This window comes from Netta rufina, assembly GCF_964035555.1.
Source record: "Netta rufina genome assembly, chromosome: 2".
Lineage (NCBI taxonomy): Eukaryota > Metazoa > Chordata > Aves > Anseriformes > Anatidae > Netta > Netta rufina.
Window position 1 is genome coordinate 52,898,740 of NC_140124.1, and position 27,013 is coordinate 52,925,752.

Consider the following 27,013-nt stretch of genomic DNA (forward strand, 5'->3'; position numbering starts at 1 on the left):
TAAAATAAGAATTTAACGGTGGCCAGCGGTGTGACTGCTCTCCTGTGACCAGCCAGCTGCATGTTTTTGGTTTTTAAGGCAGAAAACAGGCACCAGTGCTTTGCCACATTCGGGACCAGCTCGGGGGGCTCCTGCAGCGGGCCCCGCTCCACCACCCAAGCAGACCAAAAGCTTTGTAAGGCAAACTTTGTGCCCCAAAAACACTGGGGGAGCGCCACCACCCCATATGGCCGCATCCCCCTCAGGGCCGCCTCCGGCCAGAGCGAGGCGGCGGCCATGGGCCCGCCACCGTCCCCGGGGTGTCGGAAAAGGGGAGGGGAGACAAAATGTCGGCACATTTTGAGCCCCCGGCAGGCTCTCTGCCGGCCGGCTGCACGCCGCTCGGGCACACGGAGGCGCCATTTGCTTTGCCCTTGCTCTGCCCTTAAACCACCGGCGGTGCCCGCGCCTCGCCTCGCCCTGCACGGGCAGCTGCAGGCGGGCACCGCGTCCCCATCCCCGTCCCCATTGCCATACAGACACACACACATACACGGCCAGCGCCCAGCCCGGCGGAGAAGCAGGGGCAAGGGGCGGCCGGCTGCGCTCCTAATAAAGCGCCCTATAAATAGGCTCCGTGCACGGCCCTCGGGCTTTGGCCGCCGCGGCTCTGCAGGCGGCGCGGTGCAGCCCAGCCCAGCCGTGCTGTGCCGAGCCGTGCCGAGCCGTGCTGAGCCGGCAGGAGAGCTGGGGCTGCTGCAGCCTGACCCCCCCCCAAGCAAGATGCCCCGGGTGGACGCAGACCTCAAGCTGGACTTTAAAGACGTCCTGCTCAGACCCAAAAGAAGCAGCCTCAAAAGCAGATCAGAGGTGGGGGCTCCCGGACCCGGCGTGCTTTCCCTTTGGTTCTCAGCCCCTCTCTGCCTTCCCTCTAACCCTCCTTCCTCCTTTCTTTCCCTCCCCGCTTTATTTTTATCCCCCCGGTGTAACGTCGCAGTGCCCTCCCCGCTCGAAACGCCCTTTGCGTGCCGGGGGGGTGATGGTTGCGGGTGGGTGCCGCCGCTCCGGGCAGGAGGGGGACGGGGTTGCGGGGCCACGCCGCTTTTTTGTAGAAAAAAAGGAGAAAAAAATGAAAGAAAAGGGGTGTCGGGGGTGCTGGGGGCGCTGCTTGCTGCCGACAGGTGCCTCTGCGGGGAGCCGGGGGGGGGGGTGGGGGGGCCGGGGTGGATTTGTCCCTCACAAGGCTTGGGGCCACATCTCCCTGTTGCTGCTGCTAGCCCGGGTAGGGCTCCATGTCCCTGCAGGCTCTGGTGGCTGATAGCGGGGTACCCCCTGTAGCTCCTTCTCAGCAGAGGTCAGGAAAGACCCCCAAAAATGCAGTGGGGGTCGCCTCCACCAAAAAAATGTCTGCCTGAGGAGTGAAAGTGCCGTCTCGTTTACCTCACATAACCCCAAGCTTAGGGAAGGATTTGGTTTGACTAATGAGGGTTGTGCCTTGTGCTGCAGCATGGCAAGGGGATTTAAGCTTTTCTGCAGGGGAAGCAGAGTGGGGAGAGAGGCTGAGGCAGATCAGGTGGGGTGGAAAGAGAAGACTGGGGTGGGAAGCAGGGGTGGCTGTGCTGGTGGGCAACACATTTTTGTAACCTTGTGAAAGTGTAAGATTAGGGAGACCCTCTTAAGAGAAACATAACCTCAGGTCAATCTTGAGCCCTCTTTAAATTACAAGTAACAGCTTCCAGGCTGAGTAATGCATCCTCATGTGCGGTTACCGCTCATCAGGCTTGTAGGCCCTTGCTGGCCATTTGCTTTCAGCACCTCCAGCCCCTCTTTTGTTTTTTTTTTATTTTATTAAAAAGTCACCTGTTTGCTGGCCTGGCAAACAGGTGGAGCTGTGCTCCAGCGAGTGGCACATCGCTCCTGCTTCCAGCACAGCGCTTTGTATATTTAGCGGCGTGCAGGGCTGCTGGGAAGGGAAAATGATAGGGGGAATGTGAGCCGCTACGGCAGGGTTGTAGCAGGGGGCTGCCATGAGCTGGTGAAAGCATTTCAGACCAGAAAAAGTGCGTGTCATGAGGGGGGTCAGTGAAGGCTGATGAAGGTTAAGAAATGGGACACCATCACTGAGGCTGTAGCAACAGGGGTAAACAGTGAGAGCCGGATCTGAAATGGACAGCCCCAGTCTGCCTCAGAACAAGAATATAAATAAGTAGTGCTGGCAGAGGAACAGAGGCAGCACACTACAGTGCCTGTTACCCAGCAAGCTGCTGCTTTGAAGCTTTTATCAGCAAGCGTCTTGCTTTTTTGGTGTGAATGCCTCATTTTGCACAAGGCTAGCTTTTTCTGCAGTAGCTGGAACTAAGTCAGCTTCTTAGGCAATTTGGGGTGTTTGCAGCTCTTCTGGGTCTGCTGTGATGATACTTGATTGCAGTTCTGTGCACTGTATTATCCATCACTGCGTTTTCTGAGAGATGCCAGAAATCTTAAAATTTGAATTCAAGTCTAAAATTGATTAAAGCAATAATTGGAGTGGGAGACTGTAGGGTCACAGCCTTGTCTGTCAGTGGCAGCTCAGTGCTCATATACCCTTGGACTTAGGCTCTGCAAGCTGTCCCATTTAAGTTCACCAGACAAGTCATTAGTTCATTAGTCTCTTAGTCATTAATTTGCAAATTTAAATGAATCCAGGAAGCTTTAACAGACCAGTCAACGTCTCAGTGCTTTTTGAAGGTCTAGGTAGGAGTTAATAAATTTAATTAATTTATTTTTCTTCTGAAGGAACACTTACTGTTCTTGAATGACAGCGAGCAATCCTAGAATCTTAAGTTGTTTTTTCCTAATGCATAGAACAATAAGCTATAAATTAGCTGTTGCCACTCAGAAAAGAAATCTTGGAGTTGTGAATCTGAAAGCATCAGCAGCATTCAAAAAGGCAAAGAGGAGGTCAAAAATGTGACTCGAGGAACTAAGCAATACTTGGTATGTTCGTCTTGAGTACACAGCTCTGATGGTCCCTTCACAAGAATATCATAATAGCTATAGGATACCGGAATAGCTACAGAGAATAGCAGCAAGGGTGATTAGCGGTATTGACTGGTTTCAACATGAGGGAAGAAAAAAAACCAGGCCTATCCAGTATGGAGAAGAAGAAGAATATACCAGGAGTCCACAAAGTGAAGAGCGGAATGGAAAAGGTGAAACTGAGAAGTGGGTGCTGATTGTTTCTCACAAAACAAGACAGGAAACATTGAATATACTTAGGAGGCAAAGGTTATACTTTTCATGTAAGGTATAATTCAGCTTTGGAAGTCATTGCTGTAGAATATCAGAGAGGCTAAATTTATGAATGTATTCAAAAAAAATACCAGGCAAGTTCTTTGTCCAAGAGTGGCTACTTAGCACAGTGGGTTGGAGAAGACCTTTGGCTTTTCTTTGGCCTGAACAGCAGCTTCTTGGGGCCTGGGAAGGTAGGCTAAGGAAAGAGTCTTTCAAAACTTGCCTTGGTTTTTCTGTTCCCATCCCAGACATCTGGTACTGGCTGTTTGGAGAATTAGGGCACCGCATAAATGTCTATAAATGTCTCCATGCCTGTGTGGCATTTCTCCTGCTCTTGTACAACAAAAGCCTCATTAGTGGAAGCCCTGCAATTATCCCACACAGATGCCTGCCTGCACAGTATTATCATTTGTGAGGATAATTGCATGAGATCCATCTAGCTGGTTGGCTGAAGGAAGTCAGATATGAAAAGTTACAGTAGGCGGAAGTGAGAATCACTGCGAGTAAGGGCCTTGTGTTTCCTGTGTAGCATCTTGCCTCAGTCTTCTCTTAAACATACTCTTCCATCTTCAGGTCATATGAAAGGGACTTTTTCCTCTGTATTAATGTAAGGTGATTGTTCTGGTGCTATTGTCTCTGTAGGACTGTTTGCATGCTAGTTTTTTCCCCCTTGCTTCTTGTTAATAATTATATTATTAAAAAAAAATAATTTAATGAATGAAATATATGAAATGCCTTCCTCATACTATTTCCCCTCACTAACTGCGGCTGAAAGTGCCATAAGAATGTTATGTCAGAATGTTATGTGATGGGTGGCGAAGTGGGCTTCCCTGATAGTGAGTGGGAAGAAAGGCAAGTCTCCAGTAAGATTTATCTTAGACTGTCCTCCGAAGTGACCCTGCCCTTATGAGCTTATACAAAGTGAGAATCTGTTTCATAATATGTCGCTGAGGCACTGATTTGTTTCTCTCAAATCAGTAATAAAAATATCACCATATTAATCAGCCAGAATGTGGCTTGCAATATGACAAAGCTCAAAATATGCTGTAAATATATAATCAAAGTCCTTTCTTTTTTATATTGCTTCTTTTCTGGTGATGGGTTTCAGTTCAGTCCAGGTCTCTGAGCCTTCCTGGATTAAGGAAGGGAGAAATAATCAGAACTATGGAAGAGCCTTCATTTTCACTGTGCTATTTCAGAGACTAAACTAATATCTTACTGTTGCACATTTCTTAGATTTCTTTTTCGTTTTGTGAGATGCTAAGTAGACCAGAGGGAGCTGATGCAGCTTTGATATTACCTCTTGCATATGAACAAAATGCCTGATGTTATCGTAGTCATTTGAGGATGCTGAAGAAGAAACAGCTTTGAAGACAAAGGCTTGCACAGTTGTAAGAAATTAACTTAGAAACTAACCGCCTTTTGGTTTAATAAGCCAGGGTATGATTGTTCATATTGTTTGGCAAAAGTAGCAGGCAACCATATCCAAAAGTAAGAGCTTGATTTTGAATTATTATATTGTCATTTACATGAAAGAATGGGACGAATCCCTCTATGCCTTGGAATCAAGCAGAGCTCCAGCTCCGACTCCTGCAGAGTTAGGATTTCACCTCTCATTTCTCAGGCAGCCACACAAACAGTTGATGTTACTTCTTGTTTAAGAACATAAAATAATCCACAGTTCCCATTGTCCTTTCGTTTCTTTCCTTATCTGTCTCTAACAAACCCCTCTGCCTTCTGTTTTTTTTTGGTTGGTTGGTTTTGTTTTAATTTTGGTCCTCTTTTTCTTCAGCAAGAGCTCTCTAACACAGAAAACAGTATTCCATATATGTATTTTCTCTGTTATTTGTAGGGCAGAAGTTGTAACAAAACAAGTAAATGAAATTTAGTGAAGCAGTAGTGGAACGAAAGGATTGGGAAGCTTGAGGAAAATTAAGAATCAGAGTCCAAATCTGATGTCACTGAAGTAAAAGGCAAAACTTTTGTTATGTTACAATCAATTACTGATAAGACCACGTGCCTTTCCATTGCAGGTTGACCTCACGCGCACCTTCACCTTCCGCAACTCCAAGCAGACGTACACGGGAATTCCCATTATAGTGGCGAACATGGACACTGTGGGGACGTTTGAAATGGCCGTGGTTATGGCCAAAGTAAGTCTCGATTCTCATTTCGGCAACGGTTGGGAACCGAGTGGGTGGGTGGCAGTGAACAGCCTCATTCATTTTTAGCTGATTGTTGAAGAATACGGCATGAGAAGTTATAAAATGTAGAGCAAGAAGGTTTCCTGTCAAAAAGCAGCTGTGCTTTTACAACAATACAGTTGCCCAGAGAGAGGGATCCAGATCTTAGAATTTTAGTGGGGATGTTTACTGGGAAGGTCACGCCTTGGACCTAGCTCAGCCTCAGGTGAGCTAGAGCCCACTAACCTCTAGAGCTTAGTTTTTCATGTGTATATTGTGTGCTTATCCAGAAAAATATTGTTAGCTGTGAAGGGTTTTGAAAGTGTAGGTTCCTGGATAAAGCTGCAGCAGTCAGGAGTCTCTGGGTAATAAGCCTCTAGCCTTAAGCCTCGCCTTAATCTCTTGTAGTGCGTAAACACATGCAAAATATTGACCACAGCTCTATTAAAAAATGTCAGAAGCCTGGTCCTGAAAGGTTGTCTAACCAAGCTACCTTTGAAGAGCAATTTGGAGTTGGTCCTGGTCCCTTACTCACTGTTTTTCACTGTTGCTGTTTCTTTCAAGCAAGATGACCCTATACTTACAGTGGGAATTTCTGATATTCTGTTATGCCACAGCAGAGGGAAGGACGACTAACTTGGACATTAATATCAGTTTTCTTATTTTTGCTAGCATGCAATGTTCACTGCAATTCACAAGCATTATTCCCTGGAAGAATGGAAGCTGTTTGCTGCCAATCACCCAGAATGCCTTGAGGTACATTTTTGTACTGTAAATTATTATGGTTTATTGCTCTGTTCTGAACTCGCATACAGTGGGGTCCCTTGGGAATACTGTCAAGTGAGGTTTGGGGGATTGGAGATATTTGCTGTTCTTAAATGCATCCAGGGAAGTGGCTTGTCCTGGTTTAAAATGTAGGCTATGTGAGTTCATTATGAAGTGCTAATATTAAGATGCAAAAAAAACAAGTTTATATGTGCCTAGAAGGGAAACAGAGCAATATCCTAAACAAACAAGAAGGATACAGCTAGAAAGAGGTCTAACTGCTAGGCTTTTTCTGGTGGCAGCTGTGGTAGTGCTGGTGATGGAGAAGGCCAAGTTCACAAAGCTCACGAATATGGATAACCTCAAGAAACCCAACAGTGAACTGGCCCTGTATGCCCTTGCGGTAGGCAGGGTCTTTGCTGTCAGGTATGAAAGCAGACCCAGAGCCTGTGGGCTGGAGTAGCCCGGGTGCTGGGCCCAAGCAGGAACAAGCTTTGGAAGTTGTCAGAGCACACGTGTCCTTCCTTCACCTCCTTGCACCAGAGCTCACACTATGCTACTACTAGTTGTGCTGCCCCTCTTGTTCACAGGGTCCTAGCCTGAACCAGTGCAGAGAAACACTAATTACTAAATTTAAATGCTGACATAGGTTCAGACTTGTTCGTATCCAAATTTCTTCTGCGTTCTGGCAGGACCATACAGCAGGAGAGGCAGGAGAAGAGTGTTATCTAACCATTTCTCCTCCTCCTTAGTGTTCAGCACAGTTTTGAAATGTGGCCTGTACAGAAAAGAATACAACACAGCTGTATTTTTACCTTTGCCTCATTTCGCAGTTATGTTATAAAGACTATTGATTACAGGATTGTCTGAGAGCCAGCCTATCACTTAGGTTTGTCAGGGTTCCTTATTTGCCACTGTAGGGTAGAAAGTGATCCCAGGAATATCCTGTGCCTGAACACTTTGGCACTTAGATAGCTCTCTGCGGTCCGTAATCGCTGGAGTAGGCTCTCCTAGTGATTAAATACTGACTTGTTCCGTGACCTTGGATTTCTGCAGAGGTTTTGTGGGCCAACAGCTGTGGAAACTATTTTGCTGTTGGAAAGAACTCATGTGAAGACAGAGGAGGAAGCAATCTGCTTGTTTTCAGTGGTAGCTGACCCTGCTTGAGCAGGGGCTCGGACTGCAATCTCCAGAGGTCCCTTCCAAGCTCAACTGTTTGTGTTCTTCTGTAGATCGGGGGCAGGGTTTGGTGAGCTGAATCCTGCTTTGACAGTACTCTGAATGTTGCCACTGTTTTCTTGGACATATACCAGGTTAGGGCTTCTGTGTTTGTGTTATCTGAGAACAGCAGAACCTTCATCCATCCCAGGTAAATTATATTTGACTATGATAAGGAGCTTGTGAATCAAGAGCTCATAAAACACTAATTTTACTTCATTTTAGAGCCTGTAAACAAAACGGAGGTAATAAATTGGTATTACCAGGAAGGCATTTATTTCATGTTATATAGTAAGACTTTCACTGGTTTCCAGCACAGTTTTCCTTTGAAGTCCTCACAAGACTATGTGGAAGAAGAAATACAAAGTCTGTATTTAATCCAGTTTTTACAATTTCATGTTCCCCTTTGTTCTCCCTCTGTATTTCCAGCATGTAGCAGCAAGCTCGGGTAGTGGCAAAGCTGATTTGGACAAGTTAACAAGTATTCTAGAGGCCATCCCACCTATCAGATACATCTGCCTGGATGTGGCAAATGGCTATTCGGAACACTTCGTGGAGTTTGTGAAGTCTGTCCGCGCCCTGTTCCCAAATCACACCATTATGGTAAGTGTGTAAAAAAGGGTGGAGGGTGTGTGTGAATTCTGTCCGGGGACAGGATCCAGAGTTTGGCTGGTAGGCATCAGAATCTCTATGGTAGCTCCAACAATTTCTGAGTCCTCATTTAAAAATAAAGGGGGGGGGAGATAAAACAAGAAAATAAATAAATAAAAAAGATAAAAGCCTGGCTCGAACCTTTTGTCTTCCAGACAAATACATGTGGACTGATATCCTTCTGAGAATAGAGAGGGCAGCTCTATTCATCTCCCCTTTCAGTTCAGCAAGATGTTGGCTGAGCCAGATGACGGCTGTGTGATAAGATGTTGGCATTGTCAGTCTTCCACTGCTGATAACTTCTGTGGGAATGCTCAGTGTGTGCTCTGATACAGCAGCCTGGTGTTGGCATGGCAGGCGGGGTGGATCCAATTTTTCTGCGGCTCACATCCTCCTTCCCACACCAGAGGCAACCTCTAATGATAAAGCGTGTGTAGGTTTATTCTGGTGATTCCAAGCTGAGGTTTGCTGTGGGAATGTGCCAACATTTCTGGTCAATTGAGGCCGATCGCTGTTCCCAGCTATTAGATCACTAGAAGGCAGCTAAACATAGACTAATCCTTGCTGATGATAAGAATCATAGGGGCATTGTGCAATTGTGGATGGGGTCATGAGGGAGCAAAATAGTCAGTGCCAGAGCTTTTCATGCCCCCTCTGTGGTGCTCCTATCCTTTCTCGGAGTGCTAATGCCATGCTTCCTATACTCCCTCTGCTCTGAGAGTAGGGTGTTTGCATCAGCATGGGGCTGCTTGCTTTAGAGCCCTACTTCTCCTGCTTGTTTCCCAGGGCTCTTGAAGGAATGAGTCTGAATTTGTTTCTGTGGAATAGCAGAAATTCTCAAATAAGAAGCAGATTCTTAATGAGGCTACCAAACTTCCTCCACACCAGTGCAGCAAAAAAATGATGTGCTTAGGCAACACTTTCCTACTCTTTCATGCCAGCCATAAAACTTTGCTCACAACAAAATAAATGCAGAGTAAAAATGGTCTGCAGTGCACAATCTGAGTAGGTTCAATAGGGAACTGCGTGTTCAAGCAGCTCAGGGAGGGTCATGTTCCTTCCTCCAATGTCAGAGGAAGGCAGTGTTCCTGCCTGCTGAACGGTGGTGGCACTGGAGGATGGAAATGGTCTGGAGTGCCTGGGGGCTTCTGGGTTAATGTGTGCTGATAAATAGGCATCCTTCAACAGCTCCTAGCAGACTTTTTGGTAGGTCCGTATTTCCCATGACTCTGGGGAGAGTTTTTGAAAGTTTGAAATGATAGTTGTGGGCATTTTGAGGTGGCTGCTTCATGCTCACAGCAGTGAGGGAAGGAGCTGTTTCCTTGCTTTGGGTTTGAAGTAGCGACCCTAGTTATGTCATTATCCCAGCCTCTTTGGCTTGAGGTGTTGTGGGAGAAAGGGGTCTTAAACAACAGAGTTTATCGAAACAAACACACCACAAACAAAAAAACCTCTTCCTTGTCAAGAGTGGAGAGAAAATTGTCATCCTCTCCTACACCTCCCCCACAGACTGCTGACTTTGCTGGCTGAGGGAACTCAACCAAGGTGAGCTGCCCCAAAGGCACAGCTGTCAGTGCCAGAGTCAGTTATCAAGCCCAAATTTTAGTCCAAGGTCCTTAAGCCAATCTCATCCATTTCCCACATCTGTTAAACTACCTTCGTGGGTTCTCTGCTTCTGTGACTTAAGGTTATTCTTACTGACAGCACCACCTGCTTGAGCACATCTACAGCCCTTCCCCGACCGTGGCTCCTTTCTTTTAACATGGCTTAGCATGGCTCACGTGTTTCATCTCCTGCTCAGGGATACATTTCCATTCCTAAAAGCACGCTAACAAACTTGGAGCGTTCAAAACCCTTCCATTTTCCAAGGCCTGCAGAGTCCGTGCAGTCGCTGGCAGTCTCCGATTCAGCAAGGCAGGCACACCTCTACCCCACCTCCAAGCAAGGTTACCTCACAGCCTGCACCAAGATGGCCTTCTGAAGCTATTCCTGGCTGAAATGCAGGAGCTCATCTAGGCTCTTTTTTTATGGTACTCTGGAAGACGTGTCCTGCTGCTACCTGTTCTCTGGCTGCTTTGATGTCTCTGTGCTGTGCCTGCAGTATGCTCTCTGCTGTTGTGGCTTTCAAACAAAAGGGTTAGCAGTTAAATACAAGGTATAAAAATAAAGGAGCTTTCTCATAGCTGAAAGTGATCTCCGGGACCTTGCAGGCTGTCTTGTTTGCTTTCCTCAGCACGACCATTCATTCCACAGTCAGCTGCAGTGCAGTACAAAACAGTAACCCAACCCCGGGTCTCAGGGAATATGTGTTCCCAGGGGCCGTGTAATGGGCTCAGCTCTGAGGCTGAAATGTGATGTGCAAGGCAGCTGTGATTAACGTGCTACTCTCTGGGGCTAATGCTCCAGCGTAGACGGAGGATGTGTCTTGTGTAACAGCTTTTCAAGAGCATGTTTTTCCTTTTTTTTTGAATACTTGCTTTTATAATCACGCTACCTTATTTTCTTCTGCCTGGCTCTCACAGAAGCTCTTTTCACTCCTGCCTTTCATACTGCTTTACAAAGATCAATTCCTCTGTGAAACACAAAGGACAGGGAACACAAACAGGGGCACAGAAAGACAGCATGACTTGCCTTAAATTACTCATTAGATGGAAGATGAAGGAAGAAGCAGAACTCAAGTCTCCTGAGTGCCCCACAGATGTGGCTCTGGTCCTCAGAATGAAGAGTAATGGTTCAGTGGAGTGCTCTGCTGTACCACAGCATCGTGTGTTTGGGCTGTGCCTCGCACTGAAGTCCAAAGCAAAATTTCAGTAGACATTCATGATGGAGGGACAGAGCCTTTATATTACCGTAAGCATAGCCCACGTTTATTAATGTAATTATTGGTGGTACGGTTCTTCCATTTTACTGGAGGTCTGTTTAGCAAGCTAAAATATCTGTGCCAGCCAGCTTTGCCAAATATTTATCTTGATTTTTTTTTCCATTTTGTAGCATTCTCTGTTCATTGCACAGGAAAAAAAAAACAAAAAAAAAAACAACACATGCTGAAGGGAGCAGAGTGTAACAGGAAGGAAAAGGCTGTGGCAGGAGCACGCAGAGTCACAAAGCAGGAGCAGAGAGAAACAGCAGGGGCCAGAAACCACTGTTCCCCTTGCAGTCAGTAACTTCTCAGGGCCAGAGTGGAGGCAGAATTTGGTCAGAGGAGGCCATGCAGATGCCTCCCAGTTTATCTCTGCAACAAGCAGCAGAGTCAGAACAGTTGTGGTGTTTTCACCTGGGCTGGAGTCCCAGAGTTAGGGGCCAGCTGGAGTCCTGGGTCAAAGACAGGGATGCTGCCAGGGCTGTCTTGGGTCAGTCACAGCACTACTGAGTGCAAACGCCCACCTGATGGCCAGCCTAGCAAAGGGCATCATCTCTCCATCTTACTGTAAAGCACCCCTTGCTTCTGTGGGTGGGAAGTGTCCTTTGGCAGCGTTCCTGATAGTGTGGAGGCACAGACTGTGCTTTTCCCTCTAGGAAACAAGAAGAAAGTTTTGAGAACTGTTGTCACAGTCTCTTCTCCCCAGCTTGATCCATTGCCATTTGTCAGCAGCCTTCAATCAGTGCAGCAGTGTTCCTGTCTTAGTCAGTGTGAGTTGATATTTATAGCAGGCTTTTATGAAGCACAGTATCAAATGCCTGCCTGAAATTCAGAGGCACTACCCTACTGCGTTCACTAATTTTATATCTCTGTCAGGGAAGCTGTAGCCTTTATAATCCTGTTAGGTGAAATCCTGATCCCGTTAAAATCAGCAGCGAAGCTCCCTCTGACTTTCCTGAGGCCAGGACTTCCCTTGGGATTGACCCCCAGGTTGGTCATCCTGGGGCAGTGCTGGAATGAGCCGGGCTGACGCTCGCCGAAACCTCAGGCTGCGGGATGGTACTGCCAAATGTCATCCCCAGTGTGTAAGGCCAGGCCCGCAGCCAGGGCAATTTGCTCCTAATAACTGGCCGCATTGAAAGCATGCTGGTTAACCTGAGCTGCAGGGACTTCTCAGTTGCTACTGATGCTATTATTTTATTGCCAGGAGTGGCAAAGTTAGATTAGCAGTGGGGTAATTACGAGGGCATATCTCTTTCAAGAAAATCAGTTCTGCAGCAGATGAGTAATGCAGTGGTACATTAAGGTGAGTGTGGCTTTTGCTAATACAGTGCACCCACCAATTACTATGTTCCTTGGCTGTTTCCCCAAATAGACTACAAAAAACATGGGCCATAGTGACTTCTTTGTACACGTTCCAATTACTTTACTTTTTACTGTTTAATTTTAAGGAGGTTTCATCTCTTCAGTCTCAACCTTTTTATATTCACCTTTTTATTTATTTATTTATCATTTTTAGTCGTGTGGCTTTATCATGCTGGTCAGCCTTTCAAAAACTCTTTTGCCTCTACTCAGCTGTCATGCTGGCCTCAGTGGTAAAACAGCTATTGCTTTCGTTGGAAGCAGAGTTCATCCGGATGCGAGAAAACAGCTTTCTCTGCTCTTCAGCTGCAATATTAGGGCCCTTTCACATGCAGATAGCTGTATCTCTCTGGCAGTGCTTTTTGTCCTCTCTGAGGTCTGGAAAAGGTATCTAAGAGAAGGAAGCCTGTCATCAGCAGCTTGCAGCCTGCTATGTAGAGCTCCACGTCTTCCCTGAAAGTTTGTAGGGGATCTGCAGATTCAAGAAGGCTGAAACCACTGGTGTGTGCATATGCATTCCAGGAAAAAAATGTGTAATGGGGACATAAGTGCTTTTCCCTGCTAGGATGAGCATTTTGAATCAACATATGCAGTTACAACATTCTCTAGCAGTAACTTAACATTAAACGTCTGGTTAGCATTTCTGAAGAGACAGTTTGACAACCCGCTGTGCTCTGCTAATAAGAAGACACTGCTGTTTTACTTAAATATATATTTGATTCTAAATCTCACGGAGCCCCTGTCTGCTCGTGCTTATCACTCCGTTGCATGTACTCCAGTATTGCACCAGGTCACAGTGTGCTGCATGGGTAGTCACCTGCCTTCCCAGTGTAACTGCTTCTCTAACATAAGTGGCATGCTCTCTTGTCACCCCGCCTTGGCATGTGCATCACTTAGTATAGTATAACAAATTGCCACTGAGCAGAAAGGAAGCAGCACTTAGCTGGAAATGCAGTACCTATTACACGTTCTTTATTTCCCGACAGCTCTCTTTTATTCTTTCTATTTTTTTTTTTTTAAATCAATATCACGCAGTTTGGAGAAAAGTTAAGTGGTCCTGTGTCATACACCACAGATTGCTGCCTAAAAGTATCATTGTTTTTTTTAAGTGCCTCAGGTGGTGGCTTGCCAGCTGTTTCAGGCTAATGAAAGGGGGAAGTAAAATTCATTAAAAATAAATAAATGGTGAATTAGAAGACAAAAATCAGTAAGTGGAGCATAGGCCTTGACCAACATTCCCTGGGTAGCTCCTGTTGGCTTCAGCAGGTGTTTTGTTTCAATAAAAACTACGCAAATATTAAGTAAGGATTTTAGGATTTGTCTCCTGCTCTGCATATTAGTACTGTTACAAACACTTGCCAAGTCCTGAAGTATTGTTGTTTGTTTGTTTGTTTGTTTGTTTTTCTGAAATGTTTTCTGAATATCTCTAGATGCTAAATTCAGTTCTCTACAAATGAATTGCCATCTTGATACAGGCTTTAAATGGGTGATACGAGCAACTGGACACGGGTTTATTGTAGGTTTATTTTTTACAGTTTTTGCTAGTTAGGAGCATGCTGTAGACAGGACAGACATAGACATGCTACAGAGCTGAAATCCAAAGCAGATGGTTTTCAAACATCCCTTACAGTCGAGGCTTACTGGACCAATCGTGAAATTAATTTGCCTCCAGAATGTATGATCTGTTTCATGTCAGCAGCACGCGCAGTGAACAGTATGGTGAACTATATTCTTCCTGGCTATATAGCTCAACTAGTAAAAGATCTGGGTAACAGTTTACAGTACCACAATTAGTCTTTACTGTACTAGTCTTAAAATCTCCCGTATGTGTGATATTGTTCCTTCTGTCTAGGCAGGCAATGTGGTGACAGGAGAGATGGTAGAAGAACTTATTCTTTCTGGAGCAGATATTATTAAAGTGGGTATTGGACCAGGTAAGTCAAATCCAGTCAAAAAAGGGTGATTTATGGTAACGTTCATGGAGGAATTGCCCAGATGGAACCCGTGTATAATGCTGCAGCTGCTTGCTTGTCCATTGGGATTCCTAGACCCCCTCAGGTCAATAAAGTAGCAATACCCTTGCCCGTAGTTGATTTAAGAAATGCATGGGCAGGGTGATAATGTTATGTACTACAATGTGTTAGATATTACATTTTCTGGAAATTATGATGCCTATTGTTGGAAGCACTGAGTTGCCTAAGGTGCTGACATAATCAGTGGTGATATGTATTGTGTTTAGGAACACTTTTTCCAACCTGCTGAAAAAAACACGAGTCATCCCAGCTAAAGCTCAAAGGATACTGTTGTTCAGAGTTATCTCCTCCTACCAAGGAAAGACAGGTTTCTAAATAGCTTTTTGATTTGTGTTGTAAGCTGAGGTTGCACATATTGTCAATGTCTTCAAGGTTAAAGAGGCATTAAGTAAGTGTGAAGTATGGATAACATTGCCTCTACCTGTTAATACTGCCCAGGAGCTGTGATGCTCGTTAATGCTCTCAGGCACTATCTATTAATGTTGTCTATTCCTATGGATAAATGAGAGGACCACAAACTTCAGTCTTTTTCCTGCCATCCCTTCCCTAATACTGCTCTTTGGTACGTAGTGCTATATTGTCTTTCATTTTCTTCTCCCCCCCCCTTGTGTATTTGTTCATGTGCTCCTTTCTCTTGCCATTTTCTTCACGGGCTGCAGCTGGGGCTAGATGTAAACTGTCTGGCACATACCACTGGCTGTATAGCTGTGATCAGCCAGTGCAGTGCAGATGAATTGTTTACTCTATATTGGCAAATGGTTATGGACCATGAATGGATAAATTGAGCACAGCAAATGATGTAATGAAGGTTGCAGTTGCGCCTAGGAAGGCAGCAAACAGCAATAACTACTGCAGAATAGCTGAAGAGCAAGCAACAGAGATGTTGAGGTGCAATTGTCACAGGAAAGTTCAGGTAGAAAAGAAGAAATGGAGTTTATAGCCTCACAGTAGAAGCAGTTAGGAGTAAATGTTGCATAGTCCTCCCTGGAGACCTGCCTTCTTTACACATTGACCAACCAAAAATGCAGGTAGCAGGTGTTCTCACAGAAAATCAGCTCTTGAGACTCTCTCCCAGGTAACAGTCTACCTTTTGGGATATGGCAATTATTTATCGTAAAGCATTAGGGATATAAGTACGTACTTACTCTGTGGAGATTGTCTTAAAATTAATTTTCATCCTACTTTGCAGAAATAAGTCTGTTGACACCTTGTCAGCTCTTTGAAAGATCATTGGAAACTTTTACTTTATTGATTGTTTAAGTGTACCTAAATACCAGTTGGGTGAAGAGATTTCACTGCATTTAGTTTAGAATCTGTTTTCTTGTTATCATGCAGACCTTTATGGCCTATATCCTAAATTATAAGACCTGAATTGCCAAAAAGTAGTCGTTGTTTTAACTTCTAATTTGACTACAAAAGTGGGGAAGGAATTCCAGAAGGTCTATAGCCGTGTTATCATGTTAAGCTGTGCTTGAAGTGGGGTTTTTGAATATATGCCTTTATTTTTATATATATATACCCCTTTTTATATATCTATACATGCACCATATATGTATATATATGTATATAACATAGTGTAATAATCAAATATAATTAGTGCATTTCCTGTAATGTTACGCTATACAGCTTTCTGAGTATTATTTATCTTGGTTTTTAAATGCTGTGTGCTGATTTACTTCTATTCCCACCTACTGTGATCAACCAAATACTTCTGCTTTAAATGTTAAGCTCAAGGTGGATTTCTCTCGCTTGTGGAAAATCTCCACACACACACAGAAGATAAAAGCACAGATTTTTTCGTGAGAATTATTTTTAAAGACATGTAGAAAAGAGATAAATAGAAATATTTATTGGAAGAAATATTCAGATATTAAAAGCTGCTGTTATGCCTCACTGAAGCTGAGACTCAGGTCCCTGTGCCCCCCTTCTCTTTAGGCACATCGGTCAGATTTTCCTTCCCATGAGGCAGTAATTCCCTCAGCAGCAAACATTATGGATGAGACTTAAACTGGTAATTGGGGCCCTGGAGAAGAAGGGGTAGTGTTAGTCACCTTGATTACAGATCCCATGAACTGGTGTGACAGCGTTTCAAAAACGAATTTTCTATGTGTTCCTTTTATCCACGAGGTGCTAAAATTTGCAATAGAGACTCCATGAAGGGAAAAATAATATAGATAGAACCACATTTTTTTTCCACAAGACAAATAAAACGAACTGTTTCTTTCCTGTCAGCCTAACCGGCTATGTTTTTTCCTCTTGTTTTCTTGTCTAGGTTCTGTGTGTACCACTCGGATTAAGACGGGGGTGGGCTATCCCCAGCTAAGTGCTGTTATTGAGTGTGCAGACTCAGCACATGGCTTGAAAGGACATATCATCTCTGTAAGTAAATAACATCTGCTCTCAGATTCCCCCTGTGCAAACTGTTGGGGAACAGGAGAATCAAACAGTCCAGTACCCTGCATGTTAAAGGCTCTCTTACTCTCCTCTCCCGTTGACCCCTATACTAGCTCCTGGGTTAATGTAGGTTTAAATGCAAAGGAAACAACTTGCTGTAATGTTTAAAAAGACTTGGGTACCTCACTCCTCTTTGTGCCTTTGGAAAGTGGCTGCTTACTCCCTGAATGGAGTGTGTTGCTACGTGAACAGAATAAGAAGCTTGGTGGTGTTCTCATATTGAAGCAAACAGTACTCCTTCCTACGAGAGACTTCTGAAAAATGAGTGAAGTGTAAACACGGCTTTCCCCAGAGAGTGGGACTGAGTGACAGGCAGGCAGTAGAGGGGAGCACAAGATGAAATGATACGTGCCCATTTATGCCCTGGAAGCTGGATGGATTCAGATAGCAACTTCACAGAGCTCTTTTTGCAAAAAACAGGAGCTTTTCAGAGGTGGGTCTGGGTGAGCACAGCTGGCATGTTTGCTACTGATGTTCTCACAAAGCCCTGGGGAAATACTGAACCTGTGGAGAAGAAAGAGGGTACAGGTGCATTGCCTGCTTGTGGCAGCTTCCAGCCTACCAGCAAGACCAGACTCGCTTCACATGGAAAAAATAAATCTGTCAGCATGGTCTCAGACTGACTGCTGCAGCCTACAGCACCTGAAAGTCCTGTGTGCTTCGGCGTGCCCAGCCACAGGCCTGCCCCTGACTGTGTCAGGCTCGCAGAGTCTCTCTGCAGGCCATCTGTAAGGCAGCTGGTTACGGGGAAGGTGCACGGACTAACCTGGTTTGACCTGGTTGTGACTGGTGTCCTTGTGAGGAAGTGTTTATATTGTTGAGGAAGGAGGGGAGGGGAGAGAACAAACTGATTGTGGATAGGTAAATGGCCTGACTGTGTTTCTTGGAGGTATGGGTAGAGTGGAGCAGGAAAACAGGTACATGGTAAGTCAAATCTCCCTTCTCTTTATTGTTACTGCATGTACATTCCCCCCTCTCCCTGACTCCCCTATATGAGTTTTGCAGGAAAAAAAAAGAAAAGCAGTCTGTGATTTTATGAGTTGGGCAGTATTACAAATGTTTATGCCTGTAGCAGACGGTTGAATGTGTGTGCAATAGAGCATGAAAGACTGACTCATTACTATGAAGGCTGGGTATATGTGTCGTCCTAGTAGTAGTGCTCAGAAACACGTCCTGGTTTTGCAATAATAATTTTCTGCTAGCAGCTCTCAGAAGAGTGTTATTATTCTGATTTCCAAGAAGATATGGAGTGTGTACTTAAACTGTTGAAAAATCAGATGGTTCTGTGCTGCTCCTCCTCTCATTTCTTGCTTTGCAGACGGATCAGCTCCTCACCTGCTTGAATTATGTAGGTTTCAGTAAACCCACACGTAACTCCCTAACCCTTACAGGGGGGATATAGGAGGGCAACTTAATAGCTGTCTGCTACAATTACGGGTTCAAGATAATTTCCTTCAGCCATAACTGGAGTCTCTAACACCACTGGAACCCAAGCTAGGGAGACTAGAGCAAGGGTTGAGGGTCCTGTGCCTAAATTATGGAGTGTGCGAATAGATATCAGTGTGCTTGTTGGAAAAGAAGGCTGGACTGCATGGTCATTGCCACAACTCTGGCAAAGGTTTTTCAAAAGAGAGGTACCCTCCCGAGGGGAGACACCAAATGGGAGCAAATTAAGTATATAACCGGGGCTAGAGGCAACAAGCAAACATGGCATCCCCCAAAATGTCTTGCTACTGCCATTGTGTAGGTTCAGGAAGGGGCACACCCTGTCTGAGCCAAAGGGGATCTCTACAGGCAGAGTACTACCATCTACATCAATTAGGCAGGAGGAAATATTTCCAACTATTCTTGTTCTGTGCTTTTTTAAATTATTATTGTATTGATATTGAAGTGTCAGGAACAATGTGCAGAGCTCAAAGCCTACCAGCTGTCCTTCGTGTGGATTATAGCTGATGGTGTGGTATGTGTTTGTCTCCAAGAGAACACCCCAAAGGTGCTTTCTTGCAATTCCTTCTGTCGTGTCCACTACCTTCATCAAATTGCTCCTCTTTAATGTTAGGTATGAAGGGAAGTCCCGCTCACAAAATGAGACAGCTGCAGTGCTGAGCACAGCATGAGCACCACAAGGAACACGGCGCACTTGAAGCCCGTTGTCCAGCAGCTCTGCTAGCTAGGATGGCAGCACAAACTGGGATTTTAAGCATGTTTGTACTACTGAAGTGATCATGTGTGCTTTTTGGAGCTGATAGGTTGACAAAGAAGGTGACAATTTTTAGGCAGACATGATAGTCTGAGTGCCTACAGGCACACAGAGAAGGGAGAGGTGAAATTGTACGAGTTACTTTCCTCGTGCTAAATTATCTTTAAGGCTCAAAGCTCTCCTCAGAAATGAATCTTTCATGGCTCACTGAAAAAGGAGAGGAAACCCCGCCTAAGATACAGGCACTGTTTCTGTCCTGCGCTGTTTGTCTGGGAGCCAATACTCTCATTTTTTTGTTCTCGCTAATTTATTGGCTTTGAGAAAGTGCAGCAGCGAGTTACAGGCCATTTAACTGGAAACCTCCTTCAGAAACGCCCCACTTGGGATAAAGCTTCTGTTTCTTGTAGGTCAGAGACCCGCTCTGCTGGACAGAGAGGCAGTCATGCGTTCTAGTAAGCCAGCAATGTGGAGAATGGAAAGCAGCCTCGCACGTGTTCCCCCTCGTCTGGCCATGGCTTGATAGGGATCCCAATTTCCCCTTCACCCTGCCTGCGTGATGGGTCAGCAGCGGTAAGGGGAAAGGATGACTAAGGGGTTCTTCCCCCCGCTACTGCCGTACCATCCCTTCTTCCACGCAGAACGTTTTCCATACAGAACTACGCCCAGCATGTGTAGTTCAGAATAAATGTATTGTTTCTACTGCTGGATATACCACACACTTTATATATCATCTGCATAATAAATAGCTGTCTGCTGATAGCTGCAGTAACAGCTAATTATACTGTTTATTATAAAGGTTGCTTGAAGCATATATGTCATATTTATAAACTTATTATATATAGTTGCATATTATGTTCAACCAGATCATACTTTTTTTTTTTCCATCCTCTATTTTTCCTCAGGGTAAATTTCGGGGTTGTAAAATGGGCTGTCTGTTCTGAGAACAAGAGTGGGGAAAACAGCATAATTTTAGCCATGTTAAAATAATTCTGTTGACTGAAAAGCTGTTTTCCCCTCTCCTTCAGCTCAGCAGCCTGCTGTCTCAGAAGCATGCCCTCCGTAGGTCCCGTGGAAACCCTTTCCAGTAGGCCTACTTTAGGGTAATCCCAGTTTTCCTGCATTCACGTGGGGATTTGAGGCTGATCCTGCAACAAGCCCCATGACTGTAGCCCAGCAGTCCTACAGGTCATTTTGAGTCCAGACCCAGGCCCCTGCTGGACCTGGCTGAACTGCAAGGGGAAGCTTCCCACATTGAACACAGCAGAAGCATGCTCTGATTTTCTAAAGAAAGTGGTTTATTTTTCACGTGTAATCAAGTGTTTTAACGCATATAGCTTTATTACGTCGCATCTTCTGGCATAACTGCTTAGTATGCCCCTGTTTTGCTGCTGTGAAATGCTGCCATTTAATTTACCTGCTTTTATGAAGAAAGTGGAGGCATTACAGATGAGGAATCTCAGCATTGGTTACTTTTATCTTATATAGTAACACCTGAGCTTTTGGGAAAGTTTGTTAATGTGCCCAGATTTTTGTAATTTAGTGATACTCTAAGGGAATTTTTGGAAGCCAATGATTAAGGGTGATGCAGGGAGATACCCTATCCTGGTGAAAGCATGAAGCCTCCATCGCTGCCACTACTGGGTTAATTAAAATAGTCAGACACTGAGCCACCCAACAAGAACAGACAGAAACCCATCTACCGGAGAGCATTTGTAGCCTGCCTGTCTCAGTCAGGCAGTACGAGTCAGGCAAATTTCTGACACTATTCTTTGAAGATTATTAGACCCCTCTTTCTACCTCTGCTGTTCCTCCCCTGACACATGCACACACACACACTCACACCCTCCTCCAGGCTCTGACAGACTTGTCAGAGGGCGAGAATTGCACCAGCAGAGCCCTTAACAGGAGAGGGAGAGATTCAGCTGTCAAGCCCAGCACTCATTTCTGGAGCTGACAGCAAGAGTGTCTAGCTCAACAAAAAAAGCATAATGTGCTAGAGGTTATCAGCAAATGAAATAGAAGCCTTTAAACCTCTATTAGGCACTGTTTCCAGTGGGATGCCCTTTGAAAAGCCACTCATTTTCAGATCCACCTGCTCAGTTTGTGCCTGAATCCTTTTCTGTGCACAGAGGGGCTCCAACGCTCAGTCCCGCTGCCAGCTACCTGTGGAAGTTGGCTCTGAAATGCCTGGTGGTGGGGGGCGCTGGCTGAGCACAGCCATGGGTCATACACAGGCAGGGATTTCTGCCACCAGGGAGGTGAATCAACATGAAGCAACCCTACGGTCTGGGGAGCAGATTCAAAAGCAGGAAGCCTGTCAGCAGTCTGCAAAGGACCCTGATCTTCAAAGAAACGAGGAGCTCTCTTGTCGCAGGGACTGTGCAGGGTAGAAGGATCTTTCATCCGATCCGCAGACCTTTACAGAAACCTAACGAGCCATAGCACATGAGCTCTTCTGTGTGCCTTCCCTTTTTTTACAGCCCTATCACACATACCTAACTTCCCTCCCCTCAACCAAAACACCCTCAGCAGCCACATGGCCCTGCACTGAAACTGAAACACGGAGTTATAAAATGCTGAAGATCTCCAAGTGCTGTTGTTTCTTCACCAAGCACATAGCAAACAGTGAGAAGTATGATGAGAGATTAATTTTCACTTATCAAAGATGAGATTGCCCAATTTGCTTAAAGATTATCAGATCAAAATCCAACGTATCTGATGGTGTATTTCCTCAGCCCTCCTACTGTGACCTTTTAATGTATTGTAAACTGCTGAGAAAGTTATTTTAAATGTCTGGTGGTTTATGGTAGGGGTTTGTGGTACCTCTGCATCACACATCCTTTCGTTAAAATGGCAGGGAATGATTCAGATCGTAACAGAGGGGTTTTTTGTTTTCCAGTTTCTGGGATTTAGGAAAGGTTTATCAGGAATTTGCATTGCTGCTGTTCCAGTGGTATGACCAGTAGACTACACGAGTAGAGTAAAGGAGCTTAAAGGAGGAAAGCGGTCGAAAGGCTAATACAAATTCCCTAAAAACTCAGCTAAGACGATGTGTAGCAGTGATGCAGGCAGTTCTTGATGTGCTGCTCGTGAGGAGGGGCCATCCAGCTGGAGGTCACAGGGTGCCAATGCTCACTGGGTCCCTTCTTCTTTTCTTCATGCAGGATGGAGGATGCAGCTGCCCAGGAGATGTCGCCAAAGCGTTTGGTAAGGACAATGTTTCGGGCCACCAGTTACACCCTGCGTGACTCCAGCACAGTCAGCAGCGATGCAGGAGTCAATTTGACCCTGAATGTGTAATCAGCAGTGGGTTACGTTTGTCCCTGTGGGTGACCGCAGTGAAATTAATACGCCAGACATGAATTTGCTCTTTGGACCAGACAGTCCAAATTCTGCAGGGCGAAAGCATACAGTGGTCGAAGTCCTATTTAGAAACTATCTGCCAGGTGTGCATAAGATACAGCTACTGGGACAGTAATACAAAGAAAACTGATAAGGATTTCTTCTGAGTAGGGTTCAAAGCAGGTTGTAACACTGCCAAATCTGCCTGACCTGAGCCTGGATGAATGAAGAGATGGTGGAATGTGTGTTGGGCAGAAGAACAAAAGGGAAAGGCAGGCCAGGTTCCCAGAGATGTTCTTGGGATCAGCTATCCACTTGAAGAGATGAGATTTTATTTATACTGTATCTCTTACAGCCGAGCAGATGTCTCAAACATCCAAGTTAATAATTAACAGGCTTTGCTCTCCTGCCAACAGCTTCAGTAAATTGCACCAGCTTTTGCTGATAGAACAGAGAATGTAATCTGTATTTTCTGTTGGGCATGGGAGTTACATCAGTGGGGGGGGGGGTCAATGTCATGATTGTCACTTAGCTGTAACGTTGTGGCTGTTCTTCATGTGAACAAGGGAATGAATGCATCCTGGGCTGACAGGACACCTAAAGGCACTCTGCCAAAATACCAGGCCCTTGGGAGATGTCACGGCAGGGTAGTGCCCGGAGTACAGCAGGACAGCGCAGTCTCTCATTGAGACTTCGGGGTGGTACGATGCAAGGCAGAGCACGTTACCATGCAGAATCCTGCTCAGCAAGAAGCTTTGCAAGCACGGAAAGGAAGGTCAGGCCTCAGCTGAGATTACAAAACTGCCAAGAAAAAAAAAAAAAAAAAAAACGAGCCTCCTGGAAATCTTGAAGCTGAAATCTGTCACCAAGTTTGCCGACAGCTCCTGGTTTTAGACAGGCCAGATGACAAGGAAGATGTAACTAGGGGATTTGTGCTACCCACAAGGAATTGGCTGTGCCGCAGGATTTCACAGGACCCTTGTGTTACCCAGTGGGTGATGTGATGTAGGGATCGATACTTTCAGCTGGGCCATTCTGACCTCACTGAACAGCAGCATCCACCCTCTGACAACGAGACTGTGTGACAAAAAAAACACCGCCCAGCCTCTCTTCAGCCCGCCCTGACATCCTGCTGCCTGCAGCGAGGGCTGCGTTGGGTCTGGCTTCCTCGGGCTCCTCAGCTCGCCGTGGTTCGTGCTGGTGTCGCCAGGACGTGGTGAGCCAGCACTGCAATCTCACTGCCTGCAGAGCTGGGGGGCTTTTATTGAAGGTGGATGGCAAAATTAGCACCTGGGGATGGAGGGCTGGGTGAAGGATGGACAGGAGACACAAAGAGGGCTTTTGGGTAACCATCTTACGGATTATGCCATCTCTTCTTGGTGGATCATTGTAAAGTCCACGGAAGGGCCATTGAGGTGCTCATTATAAAGCAGTGGCAAGGCAGCCATTTGGACAGTGGAAAGTGTGATAAAAACCTGGATGTGAAGAGTAGCCTTGAAAAATGGCTTAAGGTGTGACTGGGGGGGAGGGGTGAGAAGAAACATGAAGATGCTGAGAAGCTCTACAAGCTTGAACATCTACTGGTGACAGGAATCAAAGCTAGATTGGGCATTTTGGCAGGGGAAACAAGCCTAGGACAAAAGGCAAGGGGCAGAGAGACTGAAGGTAGGGGACAAAAATGCGTGGAGTTACAGATGTTTTGGGAAAGACCGCTGGGATTCCAGAACTGCTGCATGGAAACTGGGTGTGGATTTGGGCAACTGCAGATGACACCGCTATCTGGGCATTGGAGATGGTGATGGGAAAGGTGTAGGTTGGTCAGGAGGCGTTCGGAAAGCGTGAAAGGACCTTGTGCCGACCTCTGGGATGGCTCACATGGCTGCACCCTTGGGAAGGCTGATAACACGAGCACATTTCTCAGAATGCCCCGGGGAGGCACTACTGTCTCCATTCTTAAAAACGAGGGGAAGTCAAAGCACAGAAATGCTAAATTCAGTCGCCTGAGGTCACATATCTTTTTGTGACACAGCCAGGAACAGAATGTGCTTTTTGAGTCCTGCGCCAGCATCTTCAACATGCTATCACTGCTCCTTTCAGCAGCGGTGAGAAGGGATACAGGAGCAGAGAAGGAGAAGGGAGGAAAAATCAGATGGCAAAGTCAGCTGGGAAGAAGTTGGTTCCAAAATATACCTGACAGATCATGCTGGCTTTTTTCCCTGCTTTTGGAGGCTGTGTCTGTACACCTGCTGTTGCAAAGGCTCAGTGCCTCAGCTGGAGCACAGGTGGATGTTTTTTTTCCAGGGCCAGCTGCAGTCCAGGCACTGTTATTGCTGTACCTGCCTGGAGGGCTGGCCAAGCTACAGATCTAGGCTGATTCCATGTGAATTTGTGCAGAGCTGATCTGGTTATCAGTAACTCGTATCATCAGGCTTGCAGGAGACAGCTGAGAGACTCTCTCATTTATTTCATTTTGAAAGAGTTACTTAAGTTGGAAGAGTTTCAATCCTGTAATTCAAGCATGTTTGCTTTCCTCCCAAAACACACAGTCAGAAGAAGGAGAATAGGTAGACACACAGGTGGGGAAGAAGCAGAACTTTGTGATCCTGAAGTGCAGATTTCATTTGTCTTTTTGGCACTAATAATGTGGAGGCTGTGAGACCCACAATCAGAGCTAGAAATTGTTAAGTTGCTAAGCTACTATCCATCATGTTTGAGAAGTTGTGGCAGTCCACTGAAGTTCACAGTGACAGGAAAAACCTCTGATTTTTTATTTTTTTTTTTTAAAAAGACCTGGGAAACTACAGGCCAGTCAGTCTCACCTCTGCTTGGCAAGGTCATGGAGCAGATCCTCCTGGAAACTACGCCAAGGCAGAGGGAGAACGGAGGGGTGGCTGGTGGCAGCCAGGAGGGTGTCACTGGGGGCAAGCTGTGCCTGACAGATCTGGCAGCCTTTTGTGATGGGGTCGCAGCAGTGGTGGGTAGGGGAAGAGCAACTGACAGCATCTGCCTGGGCTTGTGCGAAGCATTTGGCACTGTCCCACACAATATCCTTGTCTCTAAATTAGACGTGGATTTGATGGATGGACCACTCAGTGGGTAAGGAATTGGGGGATTGGGGGATTGAGGGTGTCCCCGGATCGGCGATGGTATTGGCAAGGTAGAGTCTGGTGTCTTGGCAGGCCTTTGACTTGTTTAAAAGCTCTCTTTGAAACCTTGATCCCAAGTCTATCCCTTCTTCATCACGTTGTTTTCCTCCATCCTTGAAGGAGACACCAACCTGATTTATCAGAGTACTTATTTTTTTTAAAATGTGGAGCAAAAGTTTGCCAGGTAACAACAGGAGCTCCCCACCAGTAACTGGGAATGTCTTAAAGGGTGAGCTTTCCCTCTGGTTTTGGCAAGGTAATGGTAGGATCAGGCAGGAACAAAACCGAGGCTTTAAAACTCTTGTTGCCATCTGCAACAAGAGAACCCAGGCAGGACAGCTGAATGGGTGCCTGCCTATAAGCACTGCTTGTGATGTGCTCAGCACTTCTGCATAAGCCTCATTTTTAATATCCCCTTACAATCCCTTTGCCATTCCTTTCTAACAACAAGGAGGCAAAGGGAGGTGAGGTCAGTGGAGCAGCTGGATCTGCTCTTTGGAGGAAGGGAGGAGGGAGGGAACTGGCTTTATAAATCAAAGCAGACTCCACAGCTGCCGTGTGTCCTAGGATCAAAACAGTCCCAGATTCAGGTTTGTGTACGGAGCTTTTAGACGGATGGCAGAAGCTGTGTAGATTTGATGGTGATCTCACTTGCCAGATCTCGAGGTCCAGTGATACTGTTTGGATAGTGGCAGAGGTCAGACCAAATCCTAAATGCCCAGCCTGGCATCTCCCCAGCATTTGGACATGTTCATGTGGTGTGGTGGGGTTAGTCCAGGCCCACCTGCTTTCTGTGAAGTGATGTTTATATCCATCTCAGGCTCCTGAGAGTAAAACCCAAAGTTTTCTAAGCAAGGTAGGCCAAAATGTCACGGGAGCTGCTGCTTCTTTCCATTTAAAGTGTCAGAGAAGCAGAATTTGCTGTGTTTCAATTCTTCAGTTTGCTGCAAGTGATAGGGGCGAGGACTGTCTGTACCAAAGTGCTCAGGGCTGGCTGTTGTTTCTGGAGGCCGCTGTGTGCTTGCTTTGTCTTTCACCCTCTTTCCGTTCCCTGACGTGTTGCTCTGCTGATCACAGGAGCCGGCGCCGATTTTGTCATGCTCGGAGGAATGTTTGCAGGCCACGACCAGTGTGCTGGAGAGATCATGGAGAAGAATGGCAAGAAGGTGAAGCTCTTCTACGGGATGAGCTCTGATACAGCCATGAAGAAGCACGCAGGAGGGGTTGCTGAATACAGGTAGGAGCTCCTGTAGTAATTGCAGGCATGTAACTTCTGGGGGTGAATTCTGCCACAGACATCAGGTGGAAACAGGCCCGTGCCTCTCTTCTCGTTTAGGAAGAAGCCATTAGTAACACTTATGGCAGCAAAATGGGGTAGCCATTAGTCACTATTCTGACCTTCAGGCCTCTAAAGATGTGTATGAGTTGCACGTGGGAACATGGCACGCCAAACTGTGGTTTCTGGCCCTCTGCTTACCCAGATTGTGTGTCCTGTTGGTGTGTTGGTGCGTACACATTTCTCACCCCTTTGGGGGTAACAGAGCACC

At 45.8% G+C, this 27,013-nt stretch overlaps 1 protein-coding gene across 2 annotated transcripts in view; it reads left to right on the forward strand.

Annotated features, from left to right (window-relative positions):
• Window positions 1–529: 529 nt before the first annotated feature.
• The window catches only part of GMPR (guanosine monophosphate reductase), a 36,190-nt gene continuing 9,706 nt past the window's right edge, over window positions 530–27,013 (forward strand). The window contains exons 1-8 of one of the 2 annotated variants that reach the window (XM_084282855.1): window positions 530–849; window positions 5,286–5,405; window positions 6,108–6,191; window positions 7,848–8,021; window positions 14,144–14,225; window positions 16,597–16,703; window positions 22,143–22,185; window positions 26,544–26,703. In XM_084282855.1, the coding sequence (XP_084138981.1) occupies window positions 763–849; window positions 5,286–5,405; window positions 6,108–6,191; window positions 7,848–8,021; window positions 14,144–14,225; window positions 16,597–16,703; window positions 22,143–22,185; window positions 26,544–26,703 (857 nt within the window). In that variant the 5' untranslated portion in view covers window positions 530–762. Of the gene's footprint in view, window positions 850–3,045; window positions 3,171–5,285; window positions 5,406–6,107; window positions 6,192–7,847; window positions 8,022–14,143; window positions 14,226–16,596; window positions 16,704–22,142; window positions 22,186–26,543; window positions 26,704–27,013 lie in introns of those variants that run through there. The other variant, XM_084282854.1, reaches the window with a different exon arrangement.